General features: G+C 37.9%; 1 protein-coding gene, 1 long non-coding RNA gene and 1 pseudogene across 5 annotated transcripts in view; 2 read left to right on the forward strand and 1 right to left on the reverse strand.

The window, feature by feature from the left end:
* Nucleotides 1-884: 884 nt before the first annotated feature.
* LOC138155803 (uncharacterized) lies at nt 885-2,396 on the reverse strand. The gene is made up of 2 exons (XR_011166996.1): nt 2,225-2,396; nt 885-1,076 (listed from the first exon to the last, which is right to left on the reverse strand). It is a non-coding gene; the product is annotated as an uncharacterized lncRNA (long non-coding RNA).
* Nucleotides 2,397-2,404: 8 nt separating this feature from the next.
* The window catches only part of TAF2 (TATA-box binding protein associated factor 2), an 88,406-nt gene continuing 65,358 nt past the window's right edge, over nt 2,405-25,452 (forward strand). For all 4 annotated transcript variants that reach the window (XM_069081009.1, XM_069081010.1, XM_069081012.1 and 1 more), the window contains exons 1-8: nt 2,405-2,837; nt 5,954-6,008; nt 9,505-9,665; nt 13,464-13,582; nt 15,820-15,961; nt 17,473-17,704; nt 22,154-22,338; nt 23,166-23,279. In XM_069081009.1, coding sequence (XP_068937110.1) covers nt 2,755-2,837; nt 5,954-6,008; nt 9,505-9,665; nt 13,464-13,582; nt 15,820-15,961; nt 17,473-17,704; nt 22,154-22,338; nt 23,166-23,279 — 1,091 coding nt within the window. In that variant the 5' untranslated portion in view covers nt 2,405-2,754. The remainder of the gene's footprint in view (nt 2,838-5,953; nt 6,009-9,504; nt 9,666-13,463; nt 13,583-15,819; nt 15,962-17,472; nt 17,705-22,153; nt 22,339-23,165; nt 23,280-25,452) is intronic.
* Nucleotides 7,395-8,473, forward strand: LOC138155802 (TM2 domain-containing protein 1 pseudogene; annotated as a pseudogene).

Raw genomic sequence — 25,452 nt, forward strand, 5'->3', positions numbered from 1 at the left:
TAGAAGCAATGGGAGAAGGCAAAGTGTGGAGATTTTTCTATAGTAATATTCTATTACATTCATATACCACAAAGTGATTAGCTATTCCCTAGCCTGTGGGCATCTACTATGTTTCCAGTTCTTTGCCACCACAAAAAATACTGTTATAAATATTGAGCTGTATATGCAGCCTCTTTTTTTGACAATGACCTGCTTGGGGTATACACTTAGGAGTGGGCTCTGAGGCAAAAGATTTGGACATTTTAGTCACTATTTGCAAAATTCCACACTGCTTTCTATTATGGCTGTACTAGTCCAGTCATGGGACAATAATGCATTAGTGTTCCTATCTTTCTACATCCCCCAAGTTTTCTATTCCCAATCTAGTTAGTGATCTGTCTTTCATATCACACTCACTCCCATCACAACAATATTAATAGCACACTTAAGCTCAGGCAGCTGTTAAGTAAGTTTAGTTGCTCTCAAGCTCCAGAACATCTATTCTTCATGTTGAAGTTCATGATGTTCTTTCTATTCCATTCTCCATTACATATAAAAAGGTGCAGTGTTTTTCCACTCCATAATTTTGAGAATGAACTGAACTCTAATTGGAAGCAGTATGATTCCTTTGTATGCCAACTGATGTATCATCAGTGAGATGTATGTCAACCAGTTTTCTAGTAATTCTGTAGGATTGTGTGGCTGTAGTCAGAGGCAGTGTGATATATTAGACTGAATGGTGGGTTAGGATTAAACCAAGTTTTGAATTCAATCTTGAGCTAGTCACTTCATTTCTCTTGGCCTCAGTTTCCTCATCTTTAAAATGAAGATGATTCAGAGAGGCTCTTAACCTGGAGTCCATGAACTTGTTTTTTTTAAATATCTGGCTGTTTCAATGTAACTGGTTTCCTTTGTAATCCTTTGCATTTTATTTTATACATTTGAAAACATTATTTGGGGAAGGGAAACATGCTTCACTAGACTGCCAAAGGAGTCTGTGACACAAAGAAGGTTATTAAGAACCCTTGGTGCAGAAACTGATCTTCAGTTCCAAATATATGATCTTTTAAAGTTGCTCACTAGCAGAGGTCCATGGCCTAGTTGAGTTAAAAAACAACAACAACAAAATTAATAGCTAGCATATATATCTATGTATGTGTATGTATCCCTTACTATGTGTCTCTCTTAACACTTAAATACTGAATATTTTTAATTGACTAAATGCTGGGGGTAATATATATTACTATTATATATCTAAATAATATATATACATATATAATAATAATGCTGGGGGTAGGGGAGGTGTCAGCTTCAAAGGCTACCTGACAAATATTTTACTAAGTGCCAACTATATGTTTAGGCACTGTGCTAAGCACTGAAATATTAGCTAACATTTATATAGCTCTTATTTTATGTAAGGGACTGTGCAAAGTGCTTTATAATTATCATCCATTTGATCCTCACAACAACCTAAGTGGCTTGGCCAACATCATCACCGCTACCAAGTGTCTGAGTCTGGATTTCACCTCGGGTTTTCCTGACTTCAGGCCTCCCGCCCCCCTCCCCCCCCCCCCCCCCATCTAGACAGAAACACTTAAGAAAGAAGGGGATAGGAAGTCCCTCCAGGGAGGATGGGCGATTTGGGCAGAACGAATGGGGAATTACGGAAGCCCTACAGCCCGCTGCGGGGTGAGGGGTCCCGTGCACTGGCCACTCAACTCTGGCCTTTTTCTAAAGGGGATAGCGCAGGTCTGACCATGTCACCCTATTCCTTTTCCCTGCCTCCATTACCTCCATGATTAAATATAAAATCCTAGTTCGGGGGTCAAAGTGCTTCATGTCCTGTCTTCTTAAACCTTACTCCCCCCTCTATCTTCACCCGCAGCCCCATCCCATATACTCAGTGAACCAACGACTTTAGCCTCCTCTTTCTTCCTCTAGGTAGACACTCCCATCTCTCAACCCAAAGTCTCGGTACCCTACTCCGACCGGCCTGTCTCCCAGGCTTGGAACTCCTCCCTCCTCATCTCTGTTCTTGGCTTCCCTAGCTTCCTTCGCGTTAGTCAACAAGCATTTAGCAAGCACCTGCTGTATGTCAGGCACTGTACTTAGCGATAGGGAAACCAAAAAGCAAAAGAAATTTCCTGCCCTCAGGGGGCTCACAGTCTAAAGGGAAAGGCTTCAAGGCCGTCGGCCCACTAACACTTATTCAACGCCTGTTTCTCCGTCCCTGACACTCAGTTACCTTCTGTACCTCTCAATGTCGAGTCCCCACATCGAGTGAAACACAAAACCCTCAAATTCGAACGTCGGAAATACATTTAAATATGGATTTCCTTTAGCCTACCACAGACAAGGGACTTCCGGGTGTAACCTTCTGGTTGCGCACCACTTCCGGCGGCACGCCGGAAATTGAAGGCGCCGGGGCTTACGTCAGTCTTGCAGCTGAGGCTCCTGGGAGCTGCGGGAGCCGGCTCCGGCTGCCGCGGCTGCAGGAGAAACGGCTGCGTGCGGGAGCGCCGGTCCCCGCGCCGGAGCCCTCACCAAGCAGCCGAGCCGGGAGGTGGTCAGAACAGACGAGCAGCGGCCGCAGCCGGGGAGGGTCGGAGCGGGGCATGGTTATGTTGATGTTGATCGAACTTTTGGCTGGGGGAGTCAGGCCGTAGCTGCCGCTGCCGCCGCCCCCTCCTTGGCGGGGGTCGTTGGGCTGGGGGGCCGGGGAATGCCCAGTAAGCCGAGAGGTAGGGGGCAGAGCGAGTCCCTTCTCCGTTCTTCATGCCGCCCACTGGCTTAGAGCCCTGCAGGATGAACAGGAAGAAAGGCGACAAGGGATTCGAGAGCCCGAGACCATATAAACTATGAGTATTCCCTCTTCTTGTTTTCTCGTGCTGTCGTTTTGTGCCTGGGGGTGTAGCCGAAAGGGTCTTGGAGGGCTTTGCAGCTTGGGGGAGCTGGGGTCCAGCTGGTTCATCTGGGAGGGAGAGCTCACTCAGTGCCACTTCCCTGGAGGAGTGGAGTCAATGAAAACATCCCTGCGAAAGTGATTTAGTGTCTTGTGCATCAGTTTCCCCTCTGAAAAGGGGAGGGGGGCTGGAATCGATGATTCCTTCCACTGTTAAGTCCTGATTCCTTCCAGTGTTAAGTCCGTGATCTACTCTCAAAAGAATTTCTTGGGGGTGGGGGAGAGTTAACACCTCCAAGCAAATAGAGAATATATACAAAGTAAACAATCTCCAACCATTGTTATTAGGAGAAACTTGCAAAATATATCACTTTCCTGTGGGAAAGCTAGCAAGGATTTTAGAGATACGGAGATGTAACTCATTTTAAATATGAGGAAACTGAGGCCCATAAAAGGAAGAGACTTCTCTGACCAATGTCTCCGAGATAGTGGGTAAAAGAACTAGGATTCGAAGCCAATTCGCCCCCCCGACTCCAGATCGAACCCTCTTTTCATTGTATCACACTGCCTCAAGTCTGGTCACAATGTTGTTCAAAAGTTAAACATGTTATTATCATTATTACTTCGTGAGCTAGCCTAGTGCTAGGAGCTGTGAGGCATACAGAGATGTATAAGAACCGTCCATACACTTGCAGAATTTTACTAGGGAGACTAATACAGGCAAAACAATTAGGAAACAATAGAAGATGGTCTGTAATCATAGGCTGCAGGAATGGGAAGAGATCAGAAGGGGCTAGAGAATTAAAGGCTTTATGGTGAAGTTGGGCCCCCAAAAATGACATGTAGGGTTTGGACAGGTGAAATCTAGTCAGGTACTCCCTGAGCTTCTGAAATATTCTGGATTGCCTGCAGTGCCTTTTCCCATCCCTCTGGGTGCAGCTCTCCCGACATATCCTAATGCTTCTGGGGAGAAGTTCCTCAGGGGGTCAGTATTCCTAGTGAAGCATTGGGGTGGGGACCCAGAGCTAGAAACCCAGCATAGGAAGGTGTTTGGGACTTGGAAGCAAAGATGTCACCTCTCACATTTTAATAACAATTCCTGTAATACTTAGCTCAGGAGGTTGTTGTAAGATTCAAATAAGATAATGTGTACAAAAGCACTAAAAAAAACAACCCTTTGAAATGCTAAGTCAATGTCATTTATTTTTATTTTAGCGAAATAGAGCACAAGGATTTGGACACAGAAAGCGTTGAGCCCAATCCTGGTCAAGAATCCCCTCTACAACATTTGGCTTTCTTGACCACTACTTGAAAGTTTTCTCTTAAAGGAGAGTGAAATCATCACTTCCTAGGCATCTGATTCCTGTGTAGGACATTAACAAAATAGATGGATGGATGAATGGATCAGCGAATTAATAAACATATGGGTGGTTGGATGAATGGTCAAATGAATGAAATAGCATGAAACTTACAGTCAGAGTTTTGATTTTGAGTTCTGGCTCCTCTGTTTACTATCTAGGTAGCCTTGAATAATGAGACAGGGTTGTGGAATTGAAAGGCTTTGGAGTCCCAAGACCTGGGTTCAAATTCTGCTTCTGCTACTAGCTATATTACTTAATTTCTCTGGGCTTCAGTTTCTTTATTTGTAAAATGGAGGACTTGTACTAGATAATTTCCATGGCCCACTCTAAAACCAGATGTTATGCTTATAAGTCCCTTAAATCTTTCCGAGTTCCTGTTTCCTCATCTGTAAAGGGGGTGTAGTGTATACCTTACTTGGCCCACAGGGTTGTTTTAAGGCTCAAAAGATAAAGTTGGTGAGACTGCTCAGTAACTTCAGGGCACACTACAAATATGTTATTATTATTATTATTATTATTATCATCAGTTGGGATGAGAGGAGTACAACCTGAAACTCTCTGGAGTCTGCATTAATGAGAGTCATAGTCCTAGCTTCTCCACTCCCTGAAGGTCACAGTCTCCTTCCCACCTCTGATTGTCTTTCCCAAAGAGGTTATGTAGTACCCCCATCTACCTGTGTTCTCAATCTCTCATGCTTCACCAGAATTAATCATCCATTAAAAAAGAAAAGTTGAACATAGTAGTCAATTTTTTTAAAAAAGCCACACCCTCTGACTCCAAATCAAACCCTCTTTCCACTGTAACACTCTACCTCAAATTTGGTCAAAGTATTGTTCAAAGGTCGAATATAGTCAACAATCAATAAACATTTATTAAGTGCCTACTGTGTTACTGGCACTGTGTTAAGTGTTGGAGATACAAATACAAAAAAGAAAGACAGTCCCTGTCCTCAGGGAGTTTACAATCCTAATGGAGACCAGTGTGCAAAAAAAAACCCAATTTATAAAGTAAGCTATATATACAGGATAAACAGGAAAGAATTAGCAGGGAAGGCACTAGTGATGAAGAGGGGTCAGGGAAGGCTTCTAGTAAAAGATAAGATTTTCGTTGGAACTTAAAAGGAAGCCAGAGAGAAGAAAGTAGAAAAAGGGAAGAGAAGGTACCTGGTATGGGGGCATTGTGGAGAAATCAGAGTCCAAACTGAGAGCAGCAGGGTGAGAAATGAGGAGTCTGTCTTGTTTCCTCTCCTTAAATGCAGTTTTATGACTCCACCCTCCAATCAGAGGAGCAGATGGTACTGATGAGATGATCTGAGTAACAAGATGATTGGATCTTGCAGGATGAGGTTTCCCTAGGAGGGGGGCATTGTGGAGAACTTTAAAAAGTCCAAAATGAGTACAATTAGGTGGGAAATAAGAAAATGCCTGAGAAAATATTGAACATATTTTGAGTGTCTGCAGATTTTTATATAATATTCAAGACAGTATTGTCTTTCTTTTTAATGGAACATGAAAGTAGTTTTAGTTAAACAGATGTTTATTTCAGTAGTTTGAGGTATACAGATTTAAAGATAAGAACAAAGCCCTGTGTTTTTAACTGTTTTAAGTATGTCCCTATGTTATTTGACTAGACCTATGAGGTATTTAAAAATTCATGAAATACTATCAGTGCTACCTGTTTTTATAGCTCTCCTTTTTTTTTTTTTAATACAACTCACCAGGTGGTTTGCATCAACAACATAAACTTCCAGAGAAAGTCTGTTGTGGTAAGTATATTCCTCTTACTATAATTGATGATGTTCAGTTGTTTCAGACATGTCTGATTCTTTGTGACCCCATTTGGGGTTTTTTTAGCAAAAATACTGGAGTGGTTTGCATCTCTTTCCCCAGTTCATTTTACACATGAGGAAACAGAGGTAAACAGGGTGAAGTGACTTGCCCAGGGTCACACAGCTGAGGCTAGATTTGAACTCAGAAAGATGTCTTTCTGACTCCAGTCCTGCACTCTATCCACTGCATCACCTAGCTGTCCATTACTGATGCTCTACTCTTCAAAGATGGTACTTGTAATCTGCTGTAGACTGGAAAACCAGCTTAACCAAGATTACTAAAACTACTGGGAAAAACAAGGTTAACTAGGCTCTCTGAGTTCGAGACTGACCTATTTTCATGCCTTTTATGTAATTTGGCTTATTATGCCTTTTTTCCTTTAAATTTCTTGCTGTACTAATTGATATAGGTAGGTGAAAATTTTAGATTGGCAAAGCATTACCAAAATGAAGCCAACTCTGTCCTTGATGTATAAATTGCTAGCAGTACTTTCAATTTAAGGAAAGGCCTTTTATCTCTTAATTTCTTCATTTGTTCTTGTCCTTATTGAAGTTGTCAGTAGGCCAACAATTTAAAGACTAGGGAGCCCTTAAACAAATGGTGTAAATTCCATTGCTTGATTATTCCCTATTAGTGGTTTCTATTAAAACACAAACAAAAAAACCAAAACCTTTTCATCTTTTAAAGGTATCATTGACTACTAGCGTTAGAAAGAACCCCAAACATCAGACTAGTCTCATTCTATACCCTTTCCTGCTCATCCCCCTCTGCCAGTTTATAAGAATTCTTTCTACCTGGCAGATGGTCAGATAGCCCCTGCTTGAGCCATTTATGAGATGGTGAGTTCATTCATTCATTCTAGACAGTCTTTTATTTTGCAACAGCTTGTTAAAAAATAATTAAAAGAAACATTGAGCCACAGTGTAAAAATTGTCATCAAGGAATATTTTAAAAATGTTTATAAGTTATCACTTTTGAAATTAAGTCTTTTAAAGGATTTCAATGTGGTGCCCCAAAAGCTCATCAAAGCTTACATTATTTTGAGTTTTCATGGCTGTGGCCACAGCACTATTATGCTAATGTTAAAATATGAGTTAGAAGAGACTTGTGGAAGTCATTCAGTTCAGCCTATATCTGATCACAAATAAGCTCAGCATTCCTGAAGAATGGTTACTGTTCTTTGCTTTAAGATCTCTAGTGGAGGATTGAGAATAGGACCAGGAAAAGTAAGGTAAACCTGCCTATTTCCTTCTACTGGTTGCTCCTAGTTCTCAGACTTTGGTCATGCAGAACAAACTCTTTTCTAAAAAATAGCTTTCGGGCAGCTCCATCATGGTGGCCCTGGAGGCCGCGGCCGCCGCTGCCCCCGGGCTGCTGGGCATCCTGTGGCTCGTGTCCGTGACTGACCTAGCAAGCCTCTGGTATTGCTGCCAAAGGAAATGAATGAACTCCAAGAGATTCAGAAACTTCTGACGGTGGGCCTGGATGTCATGCCGTTCACGGCCAGGAGTCCTGCCAGACCAAGTTTTCCTCTTCTCCCTCAGTTCCCCCCAAAAAGAATCAAGAAGAAAATAATAATAAAGAAGAAAAAACTCAGGAATTTAATATTCTATTTTTGTAAAGATCCTGAAATAAATGAGGCCACTCAAGAACCTGTTAACTATACAAATTACACAGCTCATGCATCATGTTACCCAGCACCCAACATAACTTGTAAGGATTTTAGCGGCAATGAAACCCATTTTACTGGAAATGAAGTTGGTTTTTTCAAGACCATACCTTGCCGTGATGTAAATGGCTATTCCTACCGGATAGCAGTTGCTCTCTCGCTATTCCTTGGCTGGTTAGGAGCAGACAGGTTTTACCTGGTATACCCTGCTTTAGGTTTGTTAAAGTTTTGCACCGTAGGATTTTGTGGAATTGGCAGTCTGATTGACTTCATTCTCATTTCAATGCAGATTGTTGGTCCTTCTGATGGCACTAGTTACATTATAGATCATTATAGAACAAGACTTACAAGACTGAGCATTACTAATGAAACGTTTAGAAAAACACAGCAGTACCCATAGATATTTAGAACATGACTCTGTGGTTTTGTGTCTCCTTGATTTTAAGAGAACTCCAGAGTGTGAAATACCAGGGTTTCTAATCGTCCCTGTTCGCACAACACGCCTTAGTTGCTTCAATGTGATTTTTACTGGAGATTTTTTTTTTTTAGATATTTTATTCTGAGATTTGGTTGATTGGAGACTTTCTCTGAAGCCTCCCTTAGAGGGCTTTATCACCCACCCACCCGCCTTCCTGTCCTAACCCAAATGCCTTTTCAATAGGCAAGTTGTGGCTTGTCATTTTTCCTTCTTCAAAATAAAACAATAGAATAAAAAAAAATAATAATAAAAAACAGCTTTCAGGTACCTGAAAATACCTATTGTATGCCCCCAGACATCTATTGTGTGCCCCACTCTGTTAAACATCTCAACTTCTTTTAAATATTTCTTATCAGGCATAATCTTGCCATCTTTCACTAATCTGGTTATTTTTGTCTGCATGCTCTCTAAACCTTCCTAAAATGTAGCTTCCAGAAACAAAAATATTACTTTGTGTGTGAGTTGATTGGGGTAGAGTACATCAGGGCTATTACTTTCCTAGTCCTGGAGAGTATTCCTCTTAGCACAGCTTAAGATCGTATTAAGATTTTTGGGCTACTACATGGATAATTCAAATTGAATTTGTGTTCTATTAAAACCCTTGATCTTTTTCAAATGCATGGCTATCTTGCCAGTCTCCTCCATCTTACTCATGAAATTGATTTTTTTTTGAAGGATTTTTTTTCTTTTTGGAGGGGGGAAGGCAGGGCAATTGGGGTTAAGTAACTTGCCCAAGATCACATCGCTAGTAAATATTAAGTGTCTGAGGCCAGATTTGAACTCAGGTTCTCCTGACTGCAGGCTGATGCTCTTTTCACTGTGCCACCTAGCTGCCCCGAAATTGATTTTTTTTAAGCCAAGTTTTAAAAGACTTTATATTTATCCATATTACATGATTAGATTTAAACAAGTAGTCTCATCTGTCAAAATCTTCTTGGGTCCTGATCATTTTACAAAATTTTGGTTAGTGCTCCTACTTTGTGTCATCTGCAGATTTGTTAATCATGTCATTGTTTTCATTGATTGAAATAATTTTCTTAAACTAGTGGTTCCTTACTCCTAGTTTAAGAATAGAATTGACCTCAATTTATTTAATCCAATGATGCTAATAATAGCATTCTCATTTTCCTTCTCTCTCTCTCTCATTCCCTTCCTTCCTCTCTCCTTTTCTTCCTCCTCCCTTTACAAAATGTATTCATTGATACATGTGTGGATGTGTGTACAGATTGTTTTAAAAAGAATCTTTGATATAATGAACTAAAATCATTTTTATGTATTTTTACAGGGATTTGTGGAACTTACAATATTTCCCACAGTTGCAAACTTGAATAGAATAAAATTAAACAGCAAGCAATGCAGAATATACAGAGTAAGGGTCAATGATTTGGAGGCAGCTTTTATTTATAATGACCCAACACTGGAAGTTTGTCACCATGAATCAAAGCAGTAAGTAATTCATTTTTAAAATCTAGATATGGCAAAAGCTTGTTACTGTTGAATAATATTAACTTTTTCAATGGAAGGTTTTTCTTGTTTTATTGGTTGTCTGTATACATAAGTAATGTTTTTCTGTTTTTCTTTTTGTACTGAGAACATTCTTTTCATGTGTGTTTCAAAGGGTGTTTTCTTACTTGTGCTCACTATAGCATGCATATATATATATATATATATATATATATTCTTAACTTGGTTAAAATTCTGGCTCTGCTGTTTACTGCCTATGACCTTGGGCAACTTACTTTTACCTCTCTGGGTATCAGTTTCCTGGAGGTAAAGGATTTCTAAATTGTATACTACCTTCAGACATTAAATCCTATGACTGCCATTTTCAATAAATCAACAAGCATTTTTTATGTATCTGCTATATGCTAAGTTGGTGCTAGGCTCTGTAGATGAAACAATTAAAAAAGAAACAGCTTTCCATTACCAAGAATATTCATTCACTCTAATTTCCCAAAATGTAGTGGGAGACAACATGTACACATATAGGAATGCATAATGTGATTTTGAACGAGAGGCATTAGTAACTGGTGAAGTCAGAAAAGACCTTATGGAGGAGGTGGCACCTGAGCTGAGCTTTGAAGGAAACTTGGGATTTTAAGATGTAGAAGTGAGAAGGTAGGACATCGCTGGCATGAGAACAGTTTTGTCCAAAGACATAGATGCAGAAGTAGAATGTTGTGTGTGAGGAGCAGCACCAAAGTCAGTTTGAGTGAACTGTAGTTTGTGTGAAGAAGAGTAATATGTAATAAATCCAGAAAGGTTAGGACCAGGTTGTGAAACATAAATGCCACACAGATGTGAAATATAAATGCCAAGCAGAAATTTTTTTTTTTAAATTTAATCCTATGGATAATAGGGAGCTGTTGGAGTTGAGTGAGTTGGAGAATGACATAGACAGATCTGTGCATTAGGAATGTCATTGGCAACTCTGTAGAATTTGGATTGGAGACAGGAGAGATTTGAGGTAGGGGGAACATTATGAGACTATAGCAATAATAGAAGAGAAATGATGTGGGCCTCCACTGGAGTAATGCCACTGTAAGTGGACCAAATGGTACAGTCATGTATATTGGATATGTAGGTTGGGGGAAAGTGAGAAGTTTTGGATTCTGGATGTTTAGAAGGATTTCAACAGAGATAGGAAAGTGATGTCTAAAAAGTTTAATGGGTAATGATTTAGGGTCATTTTCCTTAATGAGTTGTACTGTGAAAATATCACTTGTAATCTTGAATACACGAGTTTTATTTTAGCAAGCCGCTGGAGTCTAGATAAATGATTAGCAGTGTTTTGGGGCAGGTTAATTTTATTATTGAAGATGCTCATGTAATTATATTTGATTACACTTCTAATTCTGGGATTATAAATGACTATTTTTCCTTTGTGATACCTTACATTTTCTTTCCTTTTTTTCCCAATCTTTTGACTTTGTTTTAATATATCATGGAGTCTATAGTGTTTCTTGGAGTTGTTCATTTCTGTTTGGTCCATTTTAAGGGAGTTTGTTTCTCGAGTTAGAAACCTTTTTTCCTAAGCTGTTAATCTCTTTTCATTTTTCTCCTCTTTCTCTTACATTTTGTTTCCAGTTCTTTCATCTAGAGCTCTCATTTATGTTATTTAAAACTTAAAAAAAAAAATCTTTAGCTTCATTTCCCACAAAAGTTTTAGCTGATCTTGTGGCCAAATTATATTTTTCTTTGAGTTTTTGCTTATAGGTGTTTTGGAGTTCTTATCCTTTTTTGGCTTTACATATTACGCATTTCCAGCATCAAAACATTTCTTTATTTGTTTCTTCATTCTTCCAGACTTCCTGGATTGGGACTTTGTGTTAAGGCCAAGATGTATACCCTTCTGTCTATTTGCCTTATTTAGGCGTGGCCTATATTATTTGGGGTCCTTCCACTACATTCTCAGCTTACTGAGTGCTGTGTTCTTCATGAATCACAGAGGATGGCTCAGGCCTGGGAACTTTCACTAGTCCCTATGTAATCTGATCAAAGGATGTAAGCAGACAGTTCACAAAAGAAGAAATTCAAGCTACCAGCATCCATATGAAAATAAAATCATGAATACTCCACATCACTCATCACTCCAAATCATTAATAAGTAGAGAAATAGTTGTCTTGGGTTTTTCAAGTTCCAGACCCTGGTTTGGTTCTGTTTAACATAGCTACAAACTTGCCCCTGGGCAGCATTCCAGCATATAATTCCTTGTCCCAGCTCCTATCAGCTAGCTAGAAAGTTTTGCAAGTTCAGGTTCATGTCACTGTCTGCTTACCCTTGTTTTCCTATGTTTGGGTTAGAGATACCATACTGAGGGACTTGTTCTGTGATCTGAAGGACTCCAAGGTGGGGCTAGAGTGATAGCAACCCTATTCTGCTCCAGAAGTCTGGCCCCAAGGGCTCTTTTCCTGGGTTATAGTAACAGTGCAATGGTTCTGTTCTGTTCCTGGTTCTGACTCTGTAACCCTGACCCACTCTTATTCTGTAGTTTCTGCTCTAGTCACTTGCCTATGCATTGAATGTGTGATCTTTTGCTGGTTGGATGACCTACTTTTTTTTCTTTAGATTTATCAGTCACTATTCAGTCTGGCACTCGTATTAAGATTTTTGGTGAAGTCGTTGTGGTAGAACCTTGAGCTGTACTGTTTCATCCTCCTCCACCATCTTGGCTAGTCTCCTGAATTTTAAGTGGCACTGAAGTTTTTCACCATAAAGTCAGTGGAGAAGAGGAACCATAAGATGTGATTCGGATCGATGAAAATCACTGAATTAATCCTCAGACCTTCTAGAGTCAGATTTTTTGCTTGTTCTTTTTTTTTATCCTTTAAAATTTTATTTTTTTTCCTATTCTTTGAAAAATTTTATTTTTTCTGTTTCCACCTTTCCTCCCCTTGGGAAAATACACAACCCTTGTAATAAATATGCATAATAAAGCAAAACAAATTCCCACATGGACCTTGTTTAAAAATATATATGTCAGGGCGGCAAGGTGGTGTAGTAAGTAAGAGTGCTGGCCCTGGAGTCGGGAGGACCCGGGATCAGTTCCGGCCTCAGATACTTAACACCCACACAAAAAAAAACTGGCCGTGTAACCTTACTTAACCCCAATTGCTTTAAAAAAAAATAAAAATATATATGTCTCATTTTTCTTCTGAAGACCATCACCTCTAAGAAAATAGGTGGTAGCATTCATCCTCATCAGTCCTCTGAAATTGTGCCTGGTCATTGCATTGATAAGACTTAAATCTTTAAAGTTGTCTGTATTGTGTTGTTATTGTATAAAAATTGTTCTTGTTCTGCTCACTTTACTTTGCATCAGTTCAATAAGGTTTTTCCACCTTTCTCTGAAACCTTTCCCTTCATCAAATCATATAATACAGTAGTATACCATTAAATACCTTAATTTATTCAGTTGTTCTTGAAATGAAGGGCAACTTTTTTACTTTCCAGTCCTTTACCCCTCTAAAAAGATCTGCTGTATAAATTTTCTTGTACAAATGGGCCCTTTGCATCCTCAATACTTAGCACAGTGCTTGATAAATGCTTCTTCATTCTTTGTTTATCCTTCGTTGGTAAAGAGAATTTCTTCCCTGGAAGTTCCTTACATAAATAAAATCACAGACCTAAATCAAAGGCATAAAGCAAACTACAAGCACTAAGAACAGACCTGTCAATGGCTAAGGACCTTCTTCAATATGGTTTTTGTTATTTGACTTAAAATTTGCCCTTTTACCTTGCAGAAGAAATCTCAACTATTTTTCCAATGCTTATGCTGCTGCAGTTAGTGCTGTTGATCCTGATGCTGGAAATGGAGAACTTTGCATTAAAGTTCCATCAGAACTTTGGAAACATGTTGATGGTAAAGTATTAAGATTACATCAATTTATGATTAAATGATATTAAGTTTTTTTAATTGACAGCTTGATCTTTATTAATTAAATTTCATTAATAATTAATAATTCATTGATATATTTGTTTAATGATTCCTTTAGTGGCTGTCCAAGGATGTCTGTACCGCTTTTTGGAGGGGGGGAGGGCAGGGCAATTGGGGTTAAGTGACTTGCCCAAGGTCACACAGCTAGTAAGTGTTAAATATCTGGGGCCGGATTTGAACTGAGGTCCTCCTGACTCCAGGGTCAGTGCTCTATTCACCCGGCCACCTAGCCACCCCTGTCTGTGCCTCTTAATTCCACAATTTTTTATGTACCAGAAATTTCAGGTTTTGGCTCACTGGTGTAAGCTTCTGATTTCATACTGTCAATAATATTTTTTTTTTTTACATTTAACACCTTGTTTTTACTCACAGTGATACTATATTACTTCTCCTTTAGGTCATTATAACTTGACAGCCTCACTCCCACCCTACACTCCCACACTTAATAGTATTTTTTTTTTCCAATTACATGAAATTTCCAATTACACTCAGCATTCACTTTTATAATATTTTGAGTTCCAAATTTTTTTCTCCCTCACTCTCTCCCCTCCCCCTTCCCCAAGACAGCAAGCAATCTGATATAGGCTATACATGTACAATCACATTAAACATATTTCTTGGGGCGGCCAGGTAGCACAGCGAGTAAAAGCACCGGCTCCAGTGTTGAGAAGACCTGGAGATCGAATTTTACCCACCCAGAAACACCTGGCCATGTAACCTTGAGCAAGTTACTTAACCCCAATTGCTTAGGGGCGGCCAGGTGGCTCAGCGAGTAAGAGTACCGGCTCCAGTGTTGGGATGACCTGGATCAAATCAGGGCTCAGATACTTAGCACCACACCCAGAAATAACTGGCCGTGTAACCTTGAGCAAGTTACTTAACCCTGATTGCTTTAAAAAAAAAAAACATATTTCTCACATTAGTCATGTTGTGAAAGAAGAATCAGAACAAAAAAGAAAAACCATGAAAAAAAAAAGAGAAAATAATATTCTTCAATCTGCATTCAAACTCCATAGTTCTTTCTCTGGATGTGGATAGCATTTTCTATCCTGACTCTTTTTGGAATTGCTTAGAAGAGCTAAATCTGTCAAAGTTGATATAATGTTGCTGTTACTATGTACAATGTTCTCCTGGTTCTGCTCACTTCACTCAGCATCAATTCATGTAAGTCTTTCCAGGTTTTTTCAAAATCATCCTGCTCATCATTTCTTATAGCACAATATTATTCCATTATATTCACATACCACAAGTTGTTCAGCCATTCCCCAGTTGATGGACATCCCTTCAATTTCTAATTCTTTGCCACCACAAAAAGAGCTGCTTTAAATATTTATGTACAGATGGGTGCTTTTCCCTTTTTTATGATCTCTTTGGGAGACAGATCTGGTATATATAATACAGAAGTGGTATTGCTGGGTCAAAGGGTAGGCACAGTTTTATAGCCCTTTGGGCATAACTCCAGATTGTTCTCCAGAATGTTTGGATCCGTTCACGACTCCACCGATGTTGCATTAGTGTTCCATTAGTTTAAGAGCTCCCTAATCAGATAAATTCAACTAATAATTGCTGATTGCTTACTATACACAGCCTCTAGAGTAACCCACTCATTTTTCAGATGAGACCCAATGAATTTAAGTGACATGCTGAAAGGCACACATCTACTTAGTAGAAGAACCAATTTTAAAACCCAGGTCTTTTGGTTCTGTATTACCTCAGTCTTTAACATCTTTGTATCTTAAAAGAAATCAGAGCAGATACAATGATTACACTTAAACTGAGAAGCAATGTGATATAGTGTGAATAGAGAGATGGCTTTAGAGATAGGGGGAAAAAGCCTGTGTTTAAGCCTGGCCTTAAGCTTGTGCCTTATAAATATTTGAAAAATTAATGAGGAAAAGGAATAAAGTATTTATTTTTTGAAGCTACAACATATCTTTGGGTTTACTAGTGAATTAGCTTTTTAAAATGCTGTTAATATAGTTTTGGCCTGAAAAAAAATGAATGAAAAACGAGACTTTGTTTTTCTTTTACCTGAGAGGGTCATACTGAGGGAATGTAAAAGTTTTTGCTCCCAGGAATTTTATAAATAAAAATAATAATATGAAAGTGATATGTACATTAACTTGCATTCCGATTTGATCTTCTTTTTCTTTTTGCTTTAGAGTTAAAGGTTCTGAAAGTACACATTAATTTTTCTTTGGATCAACCAAAAGGAGGTCTTCATTTTGTGGTACCAAATGTAGAAGGAAGCATGGCAGAGAGAGGTGCCCATGTTTTCTCTTGTGGATACCAGAATTCTACAAGGTCAGAATATTAATATTTATATATATATATTATTTAAGTAGAATCCTAGTAGAAAGTCACAAAGCAGTTTAGGATTATCCTCACCTTTGAGTTACTTTGATTCTTAAGTGAGGCACTTAATCTTTTGTGAAGTACATGCAATTCCTATCATTCTTGATAGTTAGGTTCCTTAAAGTTACTATGAACACTTAATTAATGCACACTGAACCATTGTTCCTTGGGAAATTACAGCATCAGTTTACTGAGAGTCTCTGGTCACAATGTTTACTTTAGCACTTTCCCAAGTGGCTTCATGTACAGATGGGTGAATTTCTTCTTCCTTTTTCTTGATATTCCATATTGTTGATTCATTAACACTGAACTGATGGCTAATAGCACAACAACAATTGAAATATGCGAAAGAAGACCTTCCATTACATGCTTCCTATTCCAACAACTGAATGAAGCTTATCTCAAACAAATATTTTAGATAAATTTAGATAAACATGAATTTTCTCTGTAAGGCAAACAGCATTTTACTGTCTTTAGGGGCCATTTTAAATAGCAAAATCACCAAAAAAAGCACAAAAATGTGAAAAATGATGGTGAAAAAGTCACTTGTTTACAGTGGGAGAGCTGAAAGAAGAAAGCAAAGCTTTTCCTTGTCTGCAAAAGTGCTACAAGTCTTAATTTTGGGGTTACAGATTTTAGTGAGTCGGTGAATTCACAATGTGGAATCTGTGAATAATGAGGATTGAGGTGTAGTTTCTTAATTTAGTGAGGAGTAATATCAATTCACCCTAAAAAGCTTTTATGGTAAACAAGCAGATTTTTAAAAAGGAAAAAAAAAATCCCACCAGTAAACTTTTTCATTTTTAAACATTTGTATAATTAGATTTTTTTTAAATGAAAAAATAATTTATTTTCTATCTCTCGTATCTCCTCTCTCCTACTCCCCCCAACAAACAAACAAACCATTTAACAAATAGGTATAGTCAAGCAGAACAAATTATTGTATTGGCCACATTAAAAACTGTATGTCTCATTCAGCATATTTAGTCCATCACCTCTGTCAAGAGGTAGGATAACATTCTTTATTACTGATCATCTGGAATCATAGTTGATCACTGTGTTACTCTATAAGCCCATTGATTTTACAGAGAGCAAAAGTTAAGTTGATAATACTAGTATGAATTGTTTCTAATATAAATTTTGATTGCTTGGAAATATGAAGATTTTAAATCTCTTTAGGGTTAGTTGAGTTATTGATGTGCCCAAGTACCTTTTACTATATTGTTTTTATAACATAATTAATAAAGCCATAGAAACAAGTTCCTTTTATAAGAATTAGGTGAAGTTGAACAAAGTAAGTGTTATAGTACTTCTTAGCCAAATAAATGAAATACCTATTAGTATACTGCCTGAAATTGAAGAAATAATAATAATAATAAAAATTGTACTTGAAAGCCTAGTTATCTGAGTTATTTTAAAACATTTTCTATACACACACGTACATAAATTTTTTTTTTCAGATTTTGGTTTCCTTGTGTCGATTCATACTCTGAACTTTGTACGTGGAAATTAGAATATACAGTGGATGCTGCAATGGTTGCAGTTTCTAATGGAGATTTAGTAGAAACTATTTATACCCATGATATGCGAAAGAAGACCTTCCATTACATGCTTCCTATTCCAACAGCAGCATCAAATATTTCTTTGGCCATTGGTCCTTTTGAAATCCTTGTGGATCCTTACATGCATGAGGTAATGACATCTTTATGCCTTTTTTTTTTTAAGCAATCGGGGTTAAGTAACTTGCTCAAGGTTACACGGCCAGTTATTATTTCTGGGTGTGGTGCTGAGTATGTGAGCCCGGATTTGATCCAGGTCATCCCAACACTGGAGCTGGTGCTCTTATTCGCTGAGCCACCTGGCCGCCCCTAAGCAATCGGGGTTAAGTAACTTGCTCAAGGTTACATGGCCGGTTATTATTTCTGGGTGTGGTGCTGAGTATCTGAGCCCGGATTTGATCCAGGTCATCCCGACACTGGAGCCGGTGCTCTTACTCGCTGAGCCACCTGGCCGCCCCTGATCTTTATGCCTTCTTAATGTATTATAACTGACATTTTTTGTGAGTGAAGGGATATTAATGAATATCAAGTTTCTTTAAATTTTGGCTCATCCAGAGAGAAAGCAATAGTAGAAAGGATATAGAAATTAGATTCAGAAAATGTATATTTGAGCCCTGGCTCTTATACTTAGAAGCTATGTTTATGGTAGTTTGAATATAAATTTATATTGATGCCTTTGATTTTCTTACTTATCTTTACCACTGAATTTCTTTTCCCATTCCTTTCTAGAGAGCCATCTCTTATAATAAAAAGCAAAACAGAGGAAGAAAGAAAAAAAAGTTCCATAAAACTAACATATCAAAAAGTCTGACACGCAGTGTTCTTTATTCCTCTCCCCCACTCCCCATCCTGTACACTTCAAACAAACAGGGGAGAAATATCTTCCTATATCTTTTCTTTGGGGTCAACCTTGATCATTATAATTTTGCAGCATTCACTTTTGATTGTTATATTGCTCCTTCCATTAACGTTGTTTTACTCACATATTAGCACTTCCCAAAATAGAAACATTAATATTGCCCTATCTGACTATAACCTCCCTATCATTCCACCTCTATATAGGTTCTCTGCTTCTCCCCAAAACCTGTTTTTCAAGTTCCATTTCTTCCACCCCTTAGTATTTTCTCAGGTTATTACCTCTTCTCTGACTTAATTTTTTTGTCCTTTCCAGACTCACCTTAGTAGTTATCTCTTTCAACTCTACACCGTCTCATGCTCCTGAATCCCTTGTTCCCTTGTCCTATTGCCACCTTTCTCTTGCAAAACTTTAGTTCTAGATTACTCCTACCATCTTCCTCTTCTGTTCCAATTCACAAGTGGCTTAATGCACCTGGAGGAATTCTCACAATCATGCTGATTGGGTACATTATAGATTCACATTTTCCAGTGTTAACTGGGACTTCACTATAGCAAGACAATTCTTTCATTTCTCCCTAATTGATTCTCTGTCTCTACAAAAGCTATTCCAAATCTTTTCTTTCCTTTTCAAACCTCCCTTGCTTTCTCTATTCCACTACCCTGCCCCCTGTAGCAGCAAGCACCCTGGAGTCCCTAGGGTGGCTGCTCACCACAGGTTCTTGGATCTGCTTTGATAAAGGAAAGCAACTCAAAATGGGTTAACAAGCTTACTTTAATCAGTCAGACATATATCATTTACCTTGTTCAGGGGAAAAGGTCAGCACCCCGAACTTCAAAGTATACAGGCAGAATTATCAAGACAGAGACAGATCAAGTAGACAGCTTTCCAAACTGTCCAACCATTACATCCATACCAAGACAACATCTGGGTTTTTCAAAGCCGGGGGGGGGAGGGGCCTGGACAACGGCTTCCCAGAATACAGATCAAATCACAGAACACTTCTCAAAGTGAGCCCCCAAAACAAAGCTACACATCAGGGCTTATATAGCCTTCTCCTGGCTCAGAGAATGTAATAACCTTATTGACCCACTGGCCAATCAAAAAGTATCTACGGAAAAACAAGCCTCCCACCCCAGGCTCCAGGTGCAGGTTAGCCTAGGGGCAGAGAAGATCTTTAAATTTGCATTTCCATTACACCCCCCCCCCCCCACATACATATACTTTCTCAGCTGAAGATATGGTCTTCCTACTGTGAAAATTGAAGGTGTTTGATATGAACTTCCAGTTCACCCATTTTCTTCATCTTAAAACCCTTTGACGTCATCTTCCACTCTCCTTTCCTCCCCATTCTCTGACAAAGAGGTGACCCTTTTCCATGCTGAGGCCAATCCCCGCCTCCACCCCCCCAGATGTGCTCTTGATCCCATCTCCTCTTGTCTTCTCCAGATAGTTGAATCTTCAATCATCCACCCCTACCCCTCATCTTCAACTTCTCCCTATGAACTGGTTCTTTCCTTATTTCCTTTAAACATGCTGTGATAGGAGTAGTATTTTCTTGGTGCGGCATCCCTGACTTCCTTGACTTCCCCACGTGCAGCTTGATTGGCCTCAGATTCCTTGATGCAGCTTTCTGACTGGAGGGGCATAAAAGTCTCCTTTTTTCTGACTGGAGGGGCATAAAAGTCCCAGTCTCCTGTACTCAGTACCTCTCAGACTAGGTGGGTGCCTGAGACTATGTACCATGCCGTACTCTGATGATATACTGACTGTTTCTGGATGGAGATTTAAGGGAGACCGTGTCAGAGAAGCTAAGTACCATTGCGTCCTTGCTATATATCCTTACTTGGGCAAAATATACTTGCTTGGGCAAAATAAGCCTCCTTTGTTTAATAACTCATGAGTGCCTCTTTTCATTCCAATACTGAACTTGAACTGAGGATGCTGGGGTTAGAATTTTACCTTCACAATACATGCCAATATTTTTTCTCATTTAAAAAGAATGAGTATTACCTCAAAATATAAATCTACATCTTTCTTTTCTTTCTCTGCCAAACTCCTTTAAAGAGCTGTCGACATTTACTGCCTAAATTTCCTTTCCTCCCACCCCCAATCAGCCTTTTGTAGTTTGGCTTCTGTCCTCATCACCCATCTTAACCTGTTCTTTCTAAAATTGCTGCCAGAGCAAATCAAATGCCAGATCTGATGGTCTTTTCTCAGTACTCATCCTTCTCACCTTACCTGTTACATTTAATACTGTTGACCTCTATTCCTATTTACTTTGTCCTCTCTGGGTTTTTATGATACTGCGCTCTCCTGATTTGCCTCCTCCCTGTCTCCTTTGCTTATTTTCAGTCTCCTTTGTTTTGTCATTATCCATCTAAATTCTCTCTCTTCTCCATCCACAATCTTACTTGTTAACCTCATTAGATCTCATGGGTTGAACTATGTGATCTATATGTTTAGGTTTCTCCTTGATCTCTATATCTAGCTTTAGTCTTTCCTCTGAGCTTTAGTCCCTCATCACCAGTTGACTATTGGTCATTTCAAATTGGATGTCATGAAAGCATCTTTAAGTGTTCAAAAATGAACTCATTATTTTTCCCCCCAAACTGTCTCCTTTTCTAAACTTGTCTATTTCTATCAAGTATGCTACCATCCTTCTAGTCTTCCAGGTTGGTAGCTTCCCTGTTATCCTAGACGCCTCACTTTCTCTCCATATACCAGTTAGTTGCCAAATCTTGTATTTTCTAACTTCATTAAAATCTTTTGCATTTGACTCTTTCTCTCCACTCACACAACTGCCACCTTAGTTTAGCCCCTGATCACCTCTCACCTAGATCATTGCCATAATCTTCTAATTGGTCTCCTTTCCTCAAATATCTCCTTATTCAGTCCATCATATACATTGCTGCCAGAGTAATTTTCCTTAATCAGATGGGCCAGTGTGATTTCCCTCTCCAGTAAACTCTTACCAGATGAACTCTTGAGAGCAGATAGATATAGGTTTTTTCTGTGTGTGTAAAAAGATAAATGACATATTGTTACTATAATCCTATAATTGGTGTATGTAAAAAGATAAATGACATACTGTTACTATAATCCTATAACTGGTGTGTGTAAAAAGATAAATGACATACTGTTACTATAATCCTATAACTGGTACAGACATTAGGAAGAAGAACTTTGGACAGAAGCATGTGAAGGAGCGAAGGCTGCACAGAGCAGTAATGGTGGGAAAGCATAGACTTGGTTGGGTACACAGTGAGTAGACCAGTTTTGCTAGAGGGCCAGGATTTTGGAGAAGCTTGATTGATTGGAAAGGAATCTGGACATTTTTCTGTGGACAATGGGGAAGAGCCACTAAAAAGTTTTTCAGCAGGATAGTAATGTGATGTTGGTGGCATTTTGAGGGGAAGATTCATTTGGCATCATTGTATAGTTAAGCATATTGTACATTTTCAATACAATTGAATAAATGTCCAACTGAATTAAATGCATTTTCAGGTTAAATAAACTTTTTTGAGCTTGATCAGTGAATAAATCATTCCCATTCAGCATCATGATACTTTGACTTGAAAAATTAGATGAAAATATTTGTTTCTTATATTACCATTAAATTGAGAACTTTAATTGAATCATTCAAAATAAATATTCTTTTAAAGGGGAGAAAGGCTGTTTTCTACTGCATAATTAATTTTTTATTGTTGGTTTCTCTGTTTTTAGGTAACTCATTTTTGCTTACCTCAGCTTCTTCCACTACTCAAACACACCACATCTTACCTTCATGAAGTCTTTGAATTTTATGAAGAGATTCTTACGTGTCGTTATCCATATTCCTGTTTTAAGACTGTATTCATAGATGAAGCCTATGTTGAAGTAGCTGCTTATGCTTCCATGAGCATTTTTAGGTTAGTATCTGGGTAGAAGTTGGAATGCCTTAATTATGAAATTGTTGTGATCATTCTCAATTTCCAAATTTGTTTTCCAGTGTGGAAATTTTTACTTGTCTTTAGTAATAGATATCAAGGTAAAATCTTAATCTCCCCCCCTCCCTCTCAGCCCTTTTGTCATTTGAATATTATTTGCTTTTCAGAAATACTTCCCTAAGTTTTTAAAAATTGAAAGAAAACCTAAAGAAGACTACCTCTGAAAGCAAAAGTGACGTATGTCTTCTTTTGGAAAAGTTGACTAATTATTAAGGGTAGTGGTAACTTGGTGTAGTTCATGGAGGATTGAATTTAGAGACAAGAAGACCTGGATTCAGGCCTTTCCTCCCACTCATGTTAGTAGTGTGACTGAACAAAGTAGTTAAGCTCTCAGTGTCCCACATTATTTCGTCAGATTATGTTACTGGTAACTTAATGATCTGCATCAGTGGAGTAGGTTATACCAGGAATCATTCTGGACAAAACATAAATAAAATATTAAGAAAGGATTTTCCCAGTTCATGCTTTTTAACTTGGGGATTGTGAGGCTGAAAATGAGCCTGTTTATTTGAATTGGAAACCAGTAAAAGATGATTTGGAGGCTAATCCCAAATGCCAAGCAGATATTTTAGTAAATTTGAGAACAATTTTTGAAGGAAAGAGAAATCTTTAGGACCTTTACTTTTACATCCAAGCCCAAATTCTATTTTTTTCCAAAGCATGATTTCAGCTTCATTTTGATTGCTTAAATAAAACTGTATGTTTCTTATTCTTATAATCACTGATTTTTTTCTCTGTTTTCTGTCTAGCACAAACCTTTTGCATAGTGCTATGATTATAGATGAGACACCTCTGACGAGAAGGTGTTTAGCACAGTCGTTAGCACAGCAATTTTTTGGATGTTTCATATCTAGAATGTCTTGGTAAGTACCTTCAAAGAATGTATAATTAGTGAAGATAAGCTTAGAAATACTTCTTTTATTACTTTTGAAATATAAAGCGACAGTTTAGTCAGAATTCATTAAAAAGACAAATTATGGCTTGAAAAATTTCTTGTTATAATGTTAAAAATAGTTTTTCAAATCAACTTGGCCATTTGAAATAAGTTATAAATGAAAGAAGACTAGTGATTGACATTTTAAAAGTTAGATGGTTGTTTTCAAGAATAGGGAAAACTATATAGCGCTTTGAATACTAACTCTGCTTTATGTTAACCTGTATGAAAGAAGGAAGTATGGGCTGGTCAGCTTGAAGCAGGACTGGGAGTTTATATCACGAGTATTTGAAAAGTACATATCAGCCTGAATATACACAGCTTGGAGAAATAGAATGAAGAGATAAGCATGTATAATTTTTGTAAAACTGAGATGGGTTATAATATACAAAATCATGTCTTTCCTTTTGGGGAGAGTTAGCATTGTGATGAGCTTATCAGTTTATTCTGGCACATAGTAGATTTATTCTCGAAGGAATTCCTCTATTCTTTTAAAATTACTCAGGCCCCTTAATATGAATGAAGAATATGAAGAAGGAAAATGAGATATGGAATTAGCCAGGGAAAAGTATACTTGTATCAACCAGTCAACAAGCATTTGAGTGCTCAGTGTGGGCTACTGTGGGCCTCTGCTAAGTGCTGAGAATATAAACAAACAAAAAAACAATGATGGAGTGGGCCAAAGCAAAATGTAGAGTTAGAGTTAGGTTTGGGTTTTGTTTGATTTTTTTGTATCCCCAGTTGTTAGCACAGTACTTAGAACATAGTAAGTGCTTAATAAATATTTATTGACTGACTGAAAGAGTCATGAAGACCAGAGATAAAGATGTATAGGGAGCCAAGGAAGCCACAGCACAGGGAGAATAGAACTAGTTCTGTCGTTTTAGTTGAAGGTCAGTTAACATTCAGTAGAGTACTGGACCTGAAGCCAGGATGACCTGAATTCATATCCAGTTTTAGACACTTAATAGCTGGGTGACCCTTGGCAAATCATTTAAATTCTGTCTTCCTCAGTTTCTTCATCTGTAGTATCAGAATGATAATAGCATCTTTTACTTACCCTTATTGTTATGAAGATAAAATGAGAAAATATTTGTAAACATTTTGAAAACCTTTAACGTACAATATAAATGCTAGCAATTATTATTTAGTATTAGTACAATTATCTATTAGTAGAATCCCTACAGTTGACTAGATAAAGGATATGTAAATAATCTAATTTTAAAGTTCATGAGTGACAATTGCTATTCTATTTTATACATTTTTACATTTAACCTGTTGTATATTTGAAGAACAAAAGGAAATTATTAAAACTCATTTCTTTAAATATATCTGTCAAAATGGTGTGTGTGAAAATATATATACATACATATACACATATGTATTTATATACATATATGTGTGTATACATATATGTGTATGTATATATACATATATATACACACACATAAATTTTGTATTGCTATCAATCATGAACCCTCTTATTGAAAAAGTGATGAATAAGTCTTAAGTTTCTAAGAATGTTTTTAGATGGTATCCTTGGGATATTTCAAAATATAGTAAAATCTCATCTATCCAGAACTTTGTCAACATCATCTGCACACAGTAGGCTCTGAAAGTATTACTGTACAGTAAGATAATGTTCTTGAGGATGATCCTGAATCTTCAAGAAGATGTTAAATATATTGAATGTATTCTGTTTATGAACGTCTGGAAACATTTTCATCCAAAATGTTTAAAATAAATTGGGTACCTAATGGAGTAAACAGTGAATGGCTCATTCTCCAAGGATGCTAGATAGGTTTTTTACTTCAGTGCACATTGTCTTCTGACTTGGAGGATTTCAGCTTTAAAATTGTGGAAAGTGATTTGTAAGCCTTAATGATCTGTATCATTGTGAGATAATTTAATTAGGTGTGACCATTTTCTATATTTATTACATACACAGGCATGAGTTTCTGTTGTAATGAGAAGAGACAGTGTGGTGTTGTAGAATGAACATTGCATTTGGAGCAAGAGGATGTGGATTCAAATCCTAATTGCAATATATTCTAGCTATGAGACTAGTTATCTTTGAGCCTTAGTTTTTTTTTTTTTTTTTT

This window comes from Petaurus breviceps, unplaced genomic scaffold (assembly GCF_028583685.1).
Source record: "Petaurus breviceps papuanus isolate PSGF00001 unplaced genomic scaffold, PetGlider_PUasm1.0 98, whole genome shotgun sequence".
Taxonomy (NCBI): Eukaryota; Metazoa; Chordata; class Mammalia; order Diprotodontia; family Petauridae; genus Petaurus; species Petaurus breviceps.